This window comes from Vidua macroura, chromosome 16, assembly GCF_024509145.1.
Source record: "Vidua macroura isolate BioBank_ID:100142 chromosome 16, ASM2450914v1, whole genome shotgun sequence".
Lineage (NCBI taxonomy): Eukaryota > Metazoa > Chordata > Aves > Passeriformes > Viduidae > Vidua > Vidua macroura.
The window spans coordinates 7080273-7097243 of NC_071586.1; the positions used below are offsets into that span (position 1 = coordinate 7080273).

Genomic DNA, 16971 nt, shown 5'->3' on the forward strand with positions numbered 1-16971 from the left:
CTTAAACACAGGGGCTGCAGTTTCATCTACCCTGTGCTAAATAATTTGCTAATATAAGTACATTTGCCCATAAGAGGTTGTGTGGTTATTCCAGAAGAACTGCCAGTGATCAAAGCCCAGGAGAAGCTACAGAAAGGAGCAACTTGGCAACTCTATAGCATGTGAACCCCTCACAAGGGGGCTTCACCTCCTGAGGGACCTGGGAACATGAAGTCTTGATTTGGGGACAAGCAAGAAGCTGAGACACTCCCAAACTGAAGGCAGGGGGTGTTTGTGTTTGCTTTTTTAATAACAAAAGCTCAAATTTAGAACATCAGCAAAGACAAGATGTACAAATTCCATGACTGTTGATCAAAGAGAGAGTTTTCATCATTCACCCAACCCTGTGTTGTGACTGCATTCAGGCAGAGCTTTTGGCTCTATTGTTTCAGGGATACGTGGTTTCAGGACACAGGACCTCTCCCACCTTGGAGCACAGTCCATACCTCCTGCCCCAGGAGGACACAGCTCTAACTGGCCATCGAAACTAATACAGTGAAATGCCAAACCACAGGAGCAATAATGACATGAAACAATAGATCCTGTTCTAGAGAAAAAAGACAAATCTGTTCTAGAGAAAAAGGGCAAATCCTGCATAGAGAAAGAAAAAGGAAAAAGCTTTACAAAAATTCCACACATATAAGCAAAAGGCAATTTCATTATAATATTTAGCAAGTAATTATTTAATTGCATATATTATATAATTAATTGTAGATGGCATAACATTGATCTAGCATACAACACAAAGGTACAACTTTATCACCTATTACTATACCCTTCATTTTCACCCCATACACATCAATGCAAAAATGCCAAACCTCACTGACAGAGCCAAGGCAGCATCTGTGAAAAACCCCAAACCCACAGTTCATGGAGCACCCTACTGCCCATTGCACAAGCAATGTTTGTTCTCAAAGGCTGGTCAGCTGCCCTTTTCTGAATCAGGCTCTACAGGCCATGCACTCAGGACACTTTGATCTTACTCTGATTTCCAGTTCTCTTAGCACCACTTTACAGGCATTCTCAACCATCTGCACATCTGAAAACAGTTTGAATAAGCAAAAGTCACATGGAAAGACTTCTTCTCATATTAAATAAATAAGAATCTGGATTGTAAACCACACACTAAAAATAAAAATGTTTTGATATTAATACAACCAAATGAAAAACAAGATAATGAACAAAATTTAATCTTATTATGGTTGTATTTAATACTAAAATTTGCATCTGCAGAAAAATATTCCTTTGGAAATTTGTCACAGCTCAACCACAGATTAAAGTTAACAATTCATAATTCACACTTAAAAAGCACAATAAACATTTTACCTGAAAGTGCACAGTACAGCTTTTACTGAACCTGAACACAACTCCTTTCATGAAGGAGATAATATTGGTCTGTTGTTCCCATTAGAATTGTATAAATACATGTGCAAGTCATAGATAAAGGTTTTGTAAATAGCAAATGTAAATACATTAGCATGGAATAACACGGGACCAACCCTTTTGGCAATGGCAGTTTGTTACACAGTTGTATCAAAGTTCAGTGTAGAATACATAATTTAACAATGCATATATTCACAAACTTTTCCCTCTTTTATGCTACATAAAATGCTAAAAGTATTATCTTCTATGTGACAATGCCTTTACTGAGTTTATTGACAGACAGTTGATTTGGGACATAAAAATACAAGAGCAATAGGACACAGAAGAAGCCAATATTGGAAGAACTTTAAACACTTTTGGAAAACCTTGCTTAGAAAATGACTGCATTTTACAAGAGGAAATATTCTCTGGTTTAAAGGAACGGTGCCAATGGTATACCCAGATTTTTCACTTTCAAGTGAAAGAGGTGAAAGAGCTATCAAAACAGTAAAAAACAAAGCCTCTTAAAAGTATAAGTAAGGCACACTCAAAATTAAGTTGCACTGTGGCACCACAGAATCTCTATCCAGTCAGGCCAAAGGAAAACACTTTGCAAAATCTAGCAAGGCACAGCTGTACTGGCTTTGGAATGGTAAAAAGTGTAACTGGCAGTAAGGTAAGCAAGCAAAATGTAGAGCATAGTATATAAATGGATTTTACTGTGACAAAGGCTTATGGTCATGTTCTAAAATTCAGGATTCAGTCCCAGTATATTCTAAACAAACTCCTGAGCAAAGACCACAATGTGTTTCAAATAGCTTCATCACTGTCAATCAAAAACTGGCAGTTGCCAGAGAGCGAGACATTAAAAACGGCAAAAGCATTTTATCATGTAGCAGGTCACACAGACTAATCAAAACACAGCACATTTTTAGCTTGAACAAGACATCATAACTTTCACAAAAAAACACCTTTATCAGTTAGTCTTAGCACTTAATTCTTATGGTCTTGGTGAAAAACTTCATTTAGTTGATATTATAGAATTAGTTAAAGTGCTTTAAAAACAATAAAAATAATTCACATTTCTCTATTAAAAATATTTTTTCCTCTTGAAACTTGCCTTCAGTAATAATTTACTCACATATTAAAACTGATGGAATAGCATTAGCAAGAAACAGCTGGTTATCTTAGAGGGGGCATTTATTTCATGTATTTGCCAAAGTACTGTGCCAGAAAAGCTTATCTGTGCTGTGTGTTGAACAATCTCATGAGTCATCTTTTGCCTTTTCCTTTGGCTAGTGCCTCTGCATAGGTCAGGTGAATAAAGTCAAAGAGTTGTGTGGCATTGGCAGCATTACCCAAAATCTTGGATAGCTCATCCTTGGACAGCGTCACCAGCTCTGCAATGCTTTTAACATGGGTCATTAAGGCACGGCAGTTCTTTGCATTAACCCCTGGCATTTTTAGCAGGAAGTCCTGAGGCCCAGGGTTGTACTTGTCTGACTCGGGGAGAATTTCGGAATCTGCAGTGATGGCCATCGCTGTTTCTGCATCGGGTTGGGGATGGTTTTGTTTCAACTCTTCAAAGAGTTCAGCAGTAGCATGGGGAGAGGGACACCACAGGATTCGTAACTTTGGGAAGTGCAGTGTGAGAAGGGTTAGTTTAGAAGTAACATCATTGCTGGAAATTTCTGGCTGTAAAGAGCCTCGTGGGATCAAGGAGAAGGATTTGTTAGGATCAAATTCAATGAGGAGAACTGGCCGCTTGTAGTAGCGGCACATGGACACGCACTGTGCGTACAGCCGGCCATTGTTCAAGGAACCAATCAGATCGCTGATGCTCTTCCGCTCCACGCAGATGTCAGGGGTTAGAATATAATCCCCAACTTCCAAAGTCACGGGCTCGATGTCGATCCCACGGCGATGGATCAGTGATGGAAGCTCACTACGGAATTCCCGCATATCCACGATTATGGTTTGCTGAACACCCTTCTGCTCCTGTCCACCTAAAGAGCAAAATAAACACAGTTATGCCCACACTTGCCACCTCCTGCTCTGGTTGTTTTCCTGTGTGCTGCCAAGGCTTCTGCAATGGATGGACTTCTCATCTTAAGTTATACCTCAAATTCAGCGGTACAATAAATACAGACTTCACTTGATTTTTAACTGTTAGAGAAAAAAATTACTTGCTTAAATATATACTGTAGTTTATGGAACATGCTCTGCAGCTTGCTAGAACTACCATGCTACTTGCTGAAAGCTTTGTATAGTTGACAATGAAATATATTAAGCTGTAGATGAAAATTATTTAAATGAATCAGGGAAATCTTTAAAAGGCTGCCTGCAAAACAAGATAATGAAGCTGATCTCTTTTGTTTCCAGCTGTTTCCCACAGAAACACAGCACTTTATTGTGGGAATTATGTGTTGCCCTCTACAGATCTGCAGGACACATAAAGAGACTGCAGCACCAAGGCCACAAAAGATATAATAGCAAAGATTACAGAGCATATGGCAAAGGAGAACAGGATTATAGAAACAACAGTAAAGGAAAACAGGCAAAGGCACAGCATATCTGTCAGATGAAAAGAACAAAAATATGGTTAGAAATGCAACAAAAGAGAAAGGACCCTTTATTACAAAGGAAGTGATCAAACCCATAATGTGCAGTTGTTTACCCAGGCAGCATGTTTTGTCAAGATGAAAAGAAATCCCCAACATTTACTAGCTCAAGGACAACTCTGCCTTTGACCATCTGTAGACTTCAGTTTCTATGTTTTAATTTCTCTTCCTACAAACAGCACTAGACAGCCTCATAACCAACAATGTGACTAGGAACAATCCAGACAGTTTCTGTCTTAATGGTAAAATACTTCATTAACCTGTATTTTCAAAGGAAACCACAGTTCATTGTCACTGGGAAATAATGTTTCTTTAGCACGAAGACTGCAGAGCCAATGTACAACGTGTCTCTGCCCCAGACACTTTGAGGGGGATTTAAAGGGCAATAGTTATGGGACTTTTGGAAAGCTCTGGGCTGCAAGCCTGACCTAGGAGCTGCTCACCTGCTTTGCGTGTGTCAGCAGAGACAGAGGCAGGTCCAGCGTCTCTGAGGAGGTCTAAGTTCGTTTCATCTCTTCCTTCTCTTTCTTCAGGAACAACCATGCCAGCCTTCTCTCTAAGGAACCACAAACAAACAGACACTAAAAACTGCAAATGCAGGAGTAAAGAAGATTGAAATATTTCAATACCCTTCATCCAGATCTAAAATTATATATAGTTTAATACTAAATGCAACCCCGATCAGAAATGCAATTTACTGAGTTTTTCTAGGTTTTTCCTTTTAGAGGAAAAGGAAAACCTTTTCTAGGTTTTTCCTTTTACAAAGGAACTAATGAGTAGTAATAGCACTGTAACTGAGAAGGCACTGTCAGTAAAAATACTGTCTTATACAGTCTAAGGAAATGTTTTGTTTCCCCAAATATAACCTGATTTAGGTTATAAAAGCTTTAGAAATTATCTTACAAGAAATGTTACCAGCAAAAACACAATTACACAAGTAAACTTCATAGAAAATTAGGGAAAATTTCAAGTGATGCTGATTAGCCTTTACGTTAATATTAAATCCTGCTAAAATTATTAAACAAAATACCAGATGCTTTGAAAAGGAAAGATTTGACTTTTTGGTGATTCTCAACAGGAAAGTAGTCTTTACATCTGACAAAGAATTGAATTAAAAGTTTATTTAAAGCCTTCATACAGCTAAGATAAGAACTTCACTCTTTAAAATGTAAGCATATTGGGGAATGACATGAAACTCTAATTATAAAGGCAGTTAAACTAACTCTTATTACCGAATGAGTTTTTCAAAGGCCTCCTTCTCTTTCCTCAGAGCTGTGAGGTAGCGTTGCTCTTCTGTGGATCCCCCATATATGAGGAAATAAACTCTGTAGGTATAAAAGAGAAAAAAAGAACAGGTCACAAAACTTTGTATTAAGTGAAAAAAATTCACAACCAATAAATTTAAGATTAGTAGCAGTAAATGCCTGACAAGTTAGTTAATAGCATATTAAATGTTAAGTTTTCTATATTTTTAATCAGTATGTGACATTAATTCATAAAACGGAGTTTTGCAGTTTCCAGGTGTATTAAATACATATACCCAATGTGGTCATCTTCTATCAGCAAATGCTACAACCGCAAATACTTATTTTCTTTACTGTGTTTCCTTTACTTGCTTCTCTGTTACAGTTTCTGAATTACTGGCCTTCAGCATGATGAACATCATGAAATGTGAAAATTAATTAAACCCAAAATTAATCCTTTTCTTTAAAAATTGTATCTTCAGAGATGGTTAAAGTGAGACTACACCACCTGAAAATGATCTACTGCCACTAAAGTCATTGAAGCAGAGATCTTGGAATTGTTTCTTTTTTTTAACAGATATGCTTCTGCTGTTAAGGGACTAAATACCTGCTGGAAAGTAAAAATTATCTTTTGGTTACACCAGACATTCTGCTTTTGTTTAAACTTAAGGGCTCAACAGGAAGTGGAAGGTAGTTAATGAAAATGAACAGCAGCATGTTCTGCATTGACTGCTGACAGTGCACTTTTAATTTTTTCTTTTCAGATTAGAATTACCCTGGCCAAGTCAACTTGCCTCAAAGGCTTCCCAGGCCTGCTTGCCTTGTAGATTTCCAGCTGCCGAACAAAAGTGAGTTCTGCATCATACAACACAACATATCTGGGCTCTACTTCGTGCAGCACCCGAGTGAGCGCGTAGGGATCCCCACACCCCTGCAGCGGGTGGATAATTGTCAGTGGGTCCTTGAAAATCCCATAGTAACAATCTGAGGGCAAGTTCAAATCAAAATCTTCAGGAACGGTCTCTTCAGTGTTGCCTTCTTGGCTACCACTTAACTCTTTGTTGTCCTCCACCTCGACCTCTTCTCTCTTTTCCTCCTCAGTTTTCCCTATCATTTGGATTAGAGTCCGGTCTTGCTGCTTCTTCTGTTTATTTTGTTTTGAAGTTGTCAGTTTGGCTTTTTTTGCTTGAGGCCCTGTGTCTGGTTTGGCATTTCCTTTGGACTTGATGGCGTTTCTGTCCTTAATGAACACTTCTCCAGCTTGCTCGTCCTTTCCAAAGGTTTTGTTATATAGTCTTGTTAAAAAAGCTTCTGCTCCAGCAATGATATACTCCCTGAGCTGTGCACAGGCTCGGTCATCACTGGCACAAATGAGCACTTGCCCTGCAGTCAAGAAACAATATCATGTTTACAGCCACAGAATGCTGTGCTTCTTATCCAGCTACAAGCACCTCCCGAGCCAATGGCTTGCACTGATCCAAGCACTGTGCCTGCCAAATGCCTTGATATTCGGCTGCCAGTTGCTCTGGACTTTGAGAGAATCCAAACTGCATGGTTTTTTGTACCAAATAAAATTAGAGTAGATTAATGGAAGTTCAACATTCCTTTTTCTTACAATATCTAAATTCATTAAGTTTTCCTTCTGCCCATTGGAAATGAGGCAGATACAGTGTGTGTTGAAACATACTTGAACAACTACTCATTTTTAAGATGCGGAATAAGAGAGAACTTAATTTAGACCATTCTAATTTCTCAGCTGTGTTAGAGAGTCTACAAAACACATGTTTCACACAGTATTATTGACATTTGTGAATAACAATTCTCTGCAAGCTGACTCATATAAACTCCTACAACACTAAGAGAGAGAGCCAGTTCTTACCCAGAGTCAGAACACTGTGGGTGGGAGAAAAGAGCACTTTTATACCCTTACTATTTCCTAAAATAAAACTTGCTAAATTTTAAGGGAAGGAAAAGCCCTAAAATAGGAAAGGCAGCAAAGCAGTTAGACTCGCTTCCCTGCCTCCAAATCTCTACCTCATTTATATGCAACCCATGCAAAGCAAATTTTCAGGTGCATGAGAAGAATGTGCAAGTTAGAAAGGGTGTAAGACAGAATCCCTATTTTTGTTTTGAACCCAAACTTCAGAAATGAGTGACTAGTACCTTGATCATTATAAATCTGCACATCTGTTTTATTTGGCTTGGAACTTGAAGGTATCAGTACACTACTGAAATGTAACCTAAAATGTTTTTTCAGAATAATGCAGGCTCTTTCCTAAAAAGTATTGCACTGTAGGAACAAACGGCATTTCTCTTTTAGAGCAAGACCTAATAAGTTTATGCAAAACTATCTAATTTTACATAGTTTATGTACATAATTTACATAAATTCCTCATCTTTAGGCCACAAATTACTAAATTCAAACCAGCTCTTTGATAAAACTACAGAAAAGAGTTAGTTTCTTCTCTCCAAGGTCAAGTAGAAGTACAAACCAGTAGAATTCCTGGAAAACTTGCATAATTTAGTAGTCTCTCACCTGGACCACCAAGGCTGTCACTGTTCTTATTCTCATTTTCAATCTCTTTCAGTACTTCTCTCAAAGCTTCCCATTTTGGGTTACTTTCAAGAACCAATTCCCTTTTCAGTTCTGAAACAAAGTAAGATTGAACACAGCAGCTCTTGCAGGCAAAATATCCTTCAGACTTTAAATCAGTGGTTAGATGTCAATAGTGTGATGGTTGTTGGCACATATGATATTCAACAGCCTACATATGCAACTTGTTATGCTAATGAGGTGGAGAACACTCTTAAATTTAAAAATGGAGATAAATGCTTTTGTGAAGCCAAACACTGAAGTATTCACTCATTCTTCAATTCTGAAACTCCTGAATATATTTTTTTTTAATAAAAGCAACTACAGCCTCCTACTCTTTCACATAAGATAATAAAGATGAAACTAAACATCAATGTAATGCAAGAACAATTCCACAAAAGCTCTTCCAGTGATCAGCTGAGCAAGCTTAGGAGAATCCCCTACTTCGTGACTCTTTTATGTTGTTTATCATATGCTTTTGGAACTAAGATTATCTCTCAATTTATCCCAGCTAACAGACTGAGATCCTGAGCTGTGGAAGTTCATGCAGGGAATCAGAGTAGAAGTAATAATATACAAAGCACTTCGAATCGTGTGACACTCTTAAACTTAAAATTAGAAATGATCAGTACCATTTTCCTTCTTTACATCACGTTTTTCAGAGCCTGAGCCTTTGCCTTTCTGATTCAGTTTCTCATCTGCAATGCGATAAACTCGAGCTCGAGCATTCACAAACATTGAAGTACTGGAGTCAAGGAACAGCCAGCCTGGAGAGGAAATGAGAAGGAAGCAGTAGTAGTTTGACATCTGCAATGTGTATGTGTTTCAACTCTCTGCAGTAAAAGCCCTGGATCTCCAGCTGGAATACCTGCCCTACCTGCTTGCTGTCTAATCACCAGCTTAATAAAAACCAGAAATGTGATGCAAATCTCACACTGTTAAGTAACAGCAGTTAAGTGGGAAGATGAAAGGATTATCTGTCAATAAAAACCTACGTCCTTATGGCTGGTTGTGTAAAACCTAATTAGATACCTTCATATGTTTGGGAATGATAATTAAAAACATCAACATTGCACCGTTTCATGCATTAACTTGTATGGTTATTCCGTGTTTACCTGAATTCTCACCAAAAGCTTTTTCACTTGCTTTCAGTGACTCCAGGAGATTAAGGAAAGTGACACAATCATACTGGGTTAGATACAGTAGCAAAGTACGTAGGATCTTCAAATCCTGGACCAAAGACTTTGTCTTAGCTCCAAGCTGATGCCAGAGAGGATCTAAATAGTGACGTATTGTCTGGAAATTAAAATTGGAAAGTTTGGAGTGTCAAACACACAGTATTGCATTATAGCTTCTAACCAAGCTGAGAATGCACTTTAACTTTACAGGGGACGCTCTGGTTTCCCAAAATTATTACAGATACCAAAATAAATATGTACTGGTGAGATATTTGTTTTGATATAAGTTACCATATCTTAGCAAAGTTAACATAATATGATGTCTTTATAAGAAACATTTCAGCAATTAGCAGACATATATAATTTAATGCTTTCAGTAATTTTTTTCCTCTCCCTCTAATAATAAAATACTGGTAAAATTATAAAAAAACACCCATATTTTACTGGTACTGGCCTGTTGTATTTAGTATCTAGTATTCTTTACTTAGGTACAGAAAAAAACATTATAATGTAATTTTGTTTCCAAAATCAAGATAGGTACCATGAAGATGTGCAACTTATAGAGCCCAAGAAAGAACCTTCAAATATTTAAAGTACAGAAGGCCTTCCATCCAGATTAAATCACAGTTAACCAGTAACTGTGTTGCACTATGACAGTTGATTTCACCCTAACGAAAGCGTATGTGTACCACACATTGCAGATCTGTCAAAAATAACAGTGAACACAAAGTTATTGACATACATAATAATTAAAGATACAGCAGATGCATGCATGTGCATATTGTCTGTTACATACAGTGCTTCTCCTACTAGAGAAAATAAAAAACACAAGTAAGAAATTCAAAAGGAAAAGGGGAGTATGTGTATGGCAATTACTGATACTTATCTCCAAAGTATTCTGAGCTGAAGTTGCAGCTGCCTTTTTAATAACAGCAGCAACAATTATTATAACCATGAATTGGGGTGTTCTTACTCTTGGGGCTTTGGAAATGAAGGAAGAACAATACCAATACATCAAAAATCCTACTGGCACCTGTCACATTATCATTACATCCCCTTGTACCTGTAATAAAAATGTCATGGGAGAACACTCAGCTGCTGCTGGTTATTTATTTTGCAAATAACATTTCTGTTGCATAGCAGGCAGTTTGGAGATCTATATCCCGTTACTTAGACACTGCAGAACAAGCAAAATTGTTACCTTGTCAAAAGGTTTAGCAATAGCATTCTCTAAAGATAGATCTTCTACTTCAAGAGCTGGGTTGTAACGTTTGAGTTCCCTCAGACATGCATTCAGAATGTCCAGGATTGCAGTCTGGATAGCAAGCATAGCAGGGGTCATTGCCACGTGAATTTCCACCACTTCAGGTTTATGCTTCTCTAAAAACGAGTGCACTGCTATATGAAATCTAAGAGAAAAACAGCTTCTTAAGATTTACATGGATAGTTTTATTTGACTTAGAATTACTCAAAAGTTTGTATAAACTACAATTATTTTAAATGTAAACAAGTAAGTTAATTCCAAAATCAGTTTCTACTGATGTGAAGACTGCAGTCTTATGAACAGCCTTGGAAAACCATCTGTTCCACAATTATGACTGTAGTCATCCTAGTCATGTGAGCCTATAGTGCTGGTGAATGATCCATGGAAAATTACTGCACTGGATTCTGCATCATCATCACACATAACAAATATTAAAATAAGCCCAAAAAATCATTTAAGGGAGAAACTGGAAGGGAATTCTCTGAAATCACATGGCTGCACCAGCAGATTTTATGACGTTCCAGGCTTGCAAAGACAACCTGCAGGTCCTTGGTGGAACCCTGTCCTTGGAGCCACTCCAGCTGCACAGATCCAGAGATGCCACCTGACTGTCCCTGACAAGAGGAGGCTCAGAGAACCCGATGGCTGCTGACCTCTGCGACTGCACAGACACTTCCCTTACTGCAGCCTGCAGCCCCAGATCTTTTCATGGAAGTCAAGGAAGGAAATCTAGACAGCTTCTACTCAACCTTTCCTACCCCAGGTATGTCCACTTCTACTTCCCTGGGACACTGAAAGAAAGACTGTTAAGGAAGTTACAATGCAGAAGAGCCATTCATTAAGAAGGAGTGAAACACATTCCAGCCCAGACTAATGGAGAAAATGGGCAGAGCTCCTGCCCAGGGCAAGAGCATTGACTGGGTCATCAGAGAGCGTTCAGTTCCATTTGTGGATCTGCTCCTGGAAGACTCTGTGCATGCCACATTTTATTTTTTAACAGTCATCAAGAAATGTTCTTCATACACAGCATAGGTGTATAAGAAGATTTAAAAAATCTGACATGTAGAAAGAGATGCATGGAGTTTCATAACAGCTGGAAACAAACACCTCCCTGAATAGCAGAACTGAGAGATTGTTTCCCTGTCATTTCATGGCTTAAGTACTTTTGTTTAGTAAGAGAAGTTTTTCTTAAACTGTTAAGAATGTCACTTTTTGTTGTGATTTCTGTTGACTAACAGGACAGCTCTACCATAAGGTTCATCCCCTTAATAGAGACAATTGGAGTCCATTTTCAAAAACACTCTCAGAAATTCAGCATCTTTAAGACCACTTCTGTCAAAAACTGAAAAAAATTTGTTTGGGAATACAGGAAGGAACACAGATTAGCAGTGTGACTGCATACACCTAATTTTCTTAGGAACCCGCCTTCATCTTTCCTCTACGTTTAACTCTCCAGTGAAGTAAAGAAGTGCCTCACCTGGGCCACAGATAAAGCTTCCCAACAAAAAGATTTTTCATCACTCTTTCCACATGACAAAAGCCAGTGTTAAATGCAACTGCATTATCTGTAAAAGCTTTAATGAAGCCTTGCTTGTTCTTCTGGCGATAAAGTCGCAAGATGAACGCTTCCTGACAGGACTCAATGATTCTGTGTGCTTTGTACACCAAAATGCCTGGCAAAAGAAAAAAAAAAACCAAGTTAAAAAAAACCCCAGAAAGATCCAGGTTTGTACAGATTTTTCCTCACAGTTGTCTTATTCCTCTACTGTTCTTTTAATCACAGGAATTTAAGTCTTCTAAAATGAAGGTTGAACAAACTTTCTGGGGTTGAAACAAATGATTCCTCAGTTTCAGTACCATAGAATTGCCAAATAACAGAACTGGGTTAACAATGCATCTTGAATAGAAAAAAAAAAAGAGCTTGTGCATGAGTGGCAAGACTTACTAGCTAGGAAAATTCTCTACTCCTGAGGCATAACTTGAACTTGAGCCTTTTAAAAGCAGGAAAAGCAGATGCATGACATAACACACTGTTAAAACAAAGCAAGTTTGATGTGTTTGAGGCTGTGATAGTTGAATTCTTTTGTTTAGAGAAATTCTGGAATTACAGACTTGTCAAGTAACTTGTCAAGTAACTTTCATTGGTAACAGTTCAAGTGTTTATATAATTGAAGAACTTCTCAAAACATTTTTCTCTCCCATCTGAAAGTCATATTCACACTCAAGGACAGCAAGTATTATCAAGTAGATGAGTACACCACCAGTTTTCTTCATGGCTATGGGTGCAGTAGGAATAAAAGACCTATTAAACACATTTCAATAAAGAGAAATGAAACAAGAGTTTAATTTAATTAAGTGTTTGAGGCAAACATTTCTGGAGTTCACAGTTCACTCAACCAAGACCTGCTAAAGCAAGGCTTTTTTTTTTCTCATGCAAATCATGTTAAACAGCACATTACACTATTTTCCCTCTCCCCCTACTGAATTCAGGCCTATGTGGTATCTGTTCACAGCTTCCAGTGGAATCATAAATGCCTTTCTAAACTGGAAGCAAAGGACATCAAACATCACAGGTTTTACTTTGTGCCTACATAAGCTAGTAAACTTCCAGAGCATTTAATTTCTGTAACAAGTCTCCTCAACTCAGCATGCAGCCATTGATTTTAACATGCCTTTGCTTGCTAAATGAAAAAGCATCCAGGAGGTAGACTTCCATAGAACTGCTTGCCATTCATAATTAAGCCCTGAAATAATCCACTACAAGGTATTTTTATATCTAGAAATTGTTAAACCTGTCCTATGAAGCAAATTTTTCAGTACATAATAATGATCATCTCTGAACACCTTCCAAATTTTTCAAGATGTGACTGCAGATGGACATGACAGGAAAGAGAATTTCTAACAGGTCAGTAAGACTATGTTTATTATAATACCTTCCTGTTTTTAGTCAACATATATCTGCTTATAAAGGGAGTTCACACCTGCTCTGTAAGCCTTGGCAGAAACAACTTGACACTTTTTATTACATCAACTTGCATAATTTTCACTGTGCTGTCAAGTACATAATTCTACTCAGCTAAAACCACCAGGAATAATTCTGCTTTACTGCAGTGATAATTTCTTATCTTCATTTAGCTGGATTTATGAGTTCATCAGATGTTAATTCACACTGATTTTACAAAGTACATTTTTAACACCTAGAAAGGCTTTTGCTGTTGTCTCCTTAGGAAACACTATTACAAGATTTTGTTGTACCATCTCACACACAGAAAAGGCACACGGACCCACGTGTTGGGAGGCTGGGAATGAAGCCACTAGTCCATTGCAGCTGCTCTCACACCGACCTCTGGTGGCAATGCAAAACGTGTCACAGCTCTGTGCCACTATAGGACAGCACCAGTTTTAAAACTTTACAGTATTTCTTCTTTTAATCTATTTTTTTTTCTTCTTTGGTAGGTTAGGAAGGTAAAAAAGAAGGAATCAAAGGAAAAAGAGAAATTACCACAGGTTGCCCAGAAAACCTATTCACTTCTTTTGAACTTAGAAATCTGGTGTTCTTCGACTCCAGCATAAGTGTTCAAAATGTTGTAGAGTAGAATTTGTTATAGCTTGACAAACAGGAAGGAGGTACAACTTCTAAAGCAGAAACTCACATTCTTCTAAGCATACAATATTCAGCTATGTTTTATCATTAAGATGTTAACACTTAGAAAACAGTAAAATATTCTTAAATCCCTGGCTCTTAGACCTCTCTTTTTCCAGCTCTCCAGGATGTAACAGGGTTTCCAGCTTAGACAGGAACATAAAAACAAGAGTGGCTGGGGGAGAAGAGGAACAGAATAGGAGAAGAGAAGGGTAACTCTCACATCTTCCATGTACAGCTTCTATATAACAAGAAAAAGGTTGCAAGCTATTCCCCAAATCTTTACAATTGCAGTAACAGCATTACTTCGTAATACTGCTATTTTATATCCAAGTGTGTCAAGACAAAGATTAGTGAGGTATTTTTTGATGAGAACTCATCAGGAGTGATTTGTTAATGCAAAAATATAGGTAGTGTGCATGGCTCATAAAGAACGACATCTAAAATCTGTTTTAATGATAGACCAGTGTCCAACAGACCCCAGGACACTATTTCACCAACTGCAATCAATTATTCTTCTTTGAAAGCCTTTTAAAACTATATGATTAAATAAGTCAAATGACTTGAGAGGGAAAAAAAAAAAGGAATGATTCTTCAACCTCAATACCTGTTAGTAGAATTCTTGATATAGAATTAAGCTTTGTGTATTTTCAAACAGAACACTCTTACCTTTATTTCATTAAGCTCTTACCAGTAATGAGATTGGCAGGAATTCTGTCAGTAAGGAAATCTACCACAAGGATCCGACTTGTTGCAAAGATGACTCCTCCTTGTGTATAAAATTCATAGCGAGTGTTATTTGCAATTTCATTGGTAACGCGTCGAGGGAGATGAACAACTCCATCTGACCTCAGCTGATCAATAAAATACTCCTAAACCAAACACAATAAAAACACAAGACATTATTGTGGTATACAGGGAAAGGGATCCAAAAAACACCTTTATTACACGTACTCTGGTAATTCTGAGGAGTTGTTGAAAACAAATTAAGACATGATAGAATAACATATTAGAAGAAGTCAGAATTATTATAATTTTTCCTTCTTTGACATACTTTCTTCAGTTTCAAACTCATCTGGGTGATTTGAAAAAATCTACATAGTCAGTAGTAACTAGACAATATTTACATAAAAATGAGCAACTGACACTTCAAGGAGCTTACATTTTCTTATATTTCAATATCTCATTTTCAGAGAATATGCAATTTTAATACTGCCTTAAGAACAGAGAATTGGAAAGAGATCATCTCTTAGTGCCATCACCTGTACTCATGAGATGATTACAGCAGGTAGATCATATACACCAAGCTTAATCTTATAAACTACAGCTGTGATCTTTAGTCATCTATGGTTGCTATAAAAGGTCCCCCAAGATCTCCCCTTCCTGAAGGTGGGAAATTTGCCTGGTTCCAGAGAAAAAAGAGCAGCTTTTTTTTTTGTACAATTAGGGACAAACCCGTCAAGCCCAACAAGCATGTTTCACCCCTTTTTCCTCACTGGTTACTTATAAGTTATGTACTTGTTTTAGCTCATTAGTTTTACTAGGACTTCATTGTGGTGCAGGAGTAGAAATTCAACTTTCCTGATCCTGAATGTGTGTGGTTTAACAGCTTCCCCAGGACCTCGGGGTGGACAACAAGCTGTCCCTGAGCCAGCAGTGCCTTGTAGCTAAGAAGATCCTGGGGTGCGTTAGGAAGAGCACTGCCAGCAGATCAGGGAGGTGACCCTGCCCCTCTGCTCAGCCCTGCTGGGGCACATCTGGAGTGCTGGGTCCAGTTCTGGGCTCCTCAGGACAAAAGGGACACGGAGCCCCTGGAGCAGAGGGTGACAAAGAGGATGAGGGGACTGGAGCTTCTCTCTTGTGAGGAAAGGCTGAAGGAGCTGGGGCTGTTCAGGCTCCAGAGGAGATGGCTGAGAGGAGACCTCAGCAGTGTGTGTCAGTGTGAGCAGGGAGGGCTCAGAGCAGGGCCCGGGCTCTGCTCCCTGGGGCCCAGCAATGGCACAGCAGGAACGGGCAGGAACTGATGCCCAGGAAGCTCCACCTGAACACGAGGAAGAACTTCTTCCCTGTGAGTGACCGAGCCCTGGGGCAGATTGACCAGAGAGGCTGTGGAGTCTCCCTCGCTGGAGATATTCCAGAGCCCTCTGGACACAATCCTGTGCTGTGTGCTCTGGAATGACCCTGCCTGAGCAGGGAATGAGAGATGAGCCTCTGTGCTCCCTACCGACCTCACCCGTTCTGTGGTTCTGTGCCGGGGCCGGTGCACCGCGCCAGGCCCACCCCCCGCGCTGCCCTCACCGGAGCCCGCACACCCTCCCGCCAGCCCGGGGAGCCGCTCCGCCGGTCGGGGCAGAGACAGAGCCACCGGCAGCAGCCGGGACGCTGCAGCCGGGAGGGGAAGGGGCGGGCGCTGGCAGCTGCCCTCACCTCCTCGGCGGGGCTGGTGTTGAGCACGAGCACAAGGCTGGCGGGCTCGCAGTAGAGGCGCAGGAAGCGCAGCAGCAGGCGGTCGATGCCGAGCCCGCGGGCGCACACGACGAGCCCGTCGCGGTGGAACAGCTCCAGGAAGATCTGGCTCTCGTGCTCCAGCAGCGCCGCCATCGCGGCACCGCTCCCGCGCACGCGCGCGCGCCCCGACAGCGCCCCCTGCCGGGCCCGCGCGCGGACCTCCGGGGCGGGCGGTTTCCCGCCCCGCGCGCGGGGGTCCCGAGGCGCGCGGACGGGAGGCTCCCTCAGGGAAATGTCCGTCCCCTCATGGATACCCACAGCGGGCGGGGACCGGACCCCACACAGGGGCTCCTACTGCGGCCAGATGAGCCTCCGCTTCTCCCCCTGCGGGGAGTGTGTACCGACTGGTAATGCGAGGTAGCCGGTCTTCTCCAATCATTTTGTGTTTGGGTTAGATACGAGGAAAAGCTTTTTCATCCATAGGGTGGGCACTGAACAGGCTCCCCAGGGCAGTGGTCACGGCCCCAAGGCTGGCAGAGCTCCAGGAGCATTTGGACACCGCTCTCAGGCACAGGGTGG

General features: G+C 40.0%; 1 protein-coding gene across 1 annotated transcript; it reads right to left on the minus strand.

The window, feature by feature from the left end:
* Positions 1 to 297: 297 nt before the first annotated feature.
* On the minus strand, positions 298 to 16545 carry ERCC4 (ERCC excision repair 4, endonuclease catalytic subunit). The gene is made up of 11 exons (XM_053991803.1): positions 16372 to 16545; positions 14636 to 14816; positions 11779 to 11974; positions 10239 to 10446; positions 8975 to 9155; positions 8492 to 8626; positions 7803 to 7913; positions 6061 to 6649; positions 5255 to 5347; positions 4466 to 4578; positions 298 to 3407 (listed from the first exon to the last, which is right to left on the minus strand). Exons 1-11 carry the CDS (start codon positions 16543 to 16545, stop codon positions 2674 to 2676), a joined length of 2715 nt encoding a protein of 904 aa, XP_053847778.1. The 3' UTR covers positions 298 to 2673.
* Positions 16546 to 16971: the final 426 nt, after the last annotated feature.

Coding starts and splice junctions, on each gene's coding strand:
- ERCC4 (XM_053991803.1), bottom strand. CDS start 16,545: ATGGCGGCGCTGCTGGAGCACGAGAGCCAGATCTTCCTGGAGCTGTTC. Junction 14,817..16,371: donor ACACCAGCCCCGCCGAGGAG/GTGAGGGCAGCT, acceptor TGTTTGGTTTAG/GAGTATTTTATTGATCAGCT. Junction 8,627..8,974: donor AGCTTTTGGTGAGAATTCAG/GTAAACACGGAA, acceptor TTTCCTCTCCAG/GCTGGCTGTTCCTTGACTCC.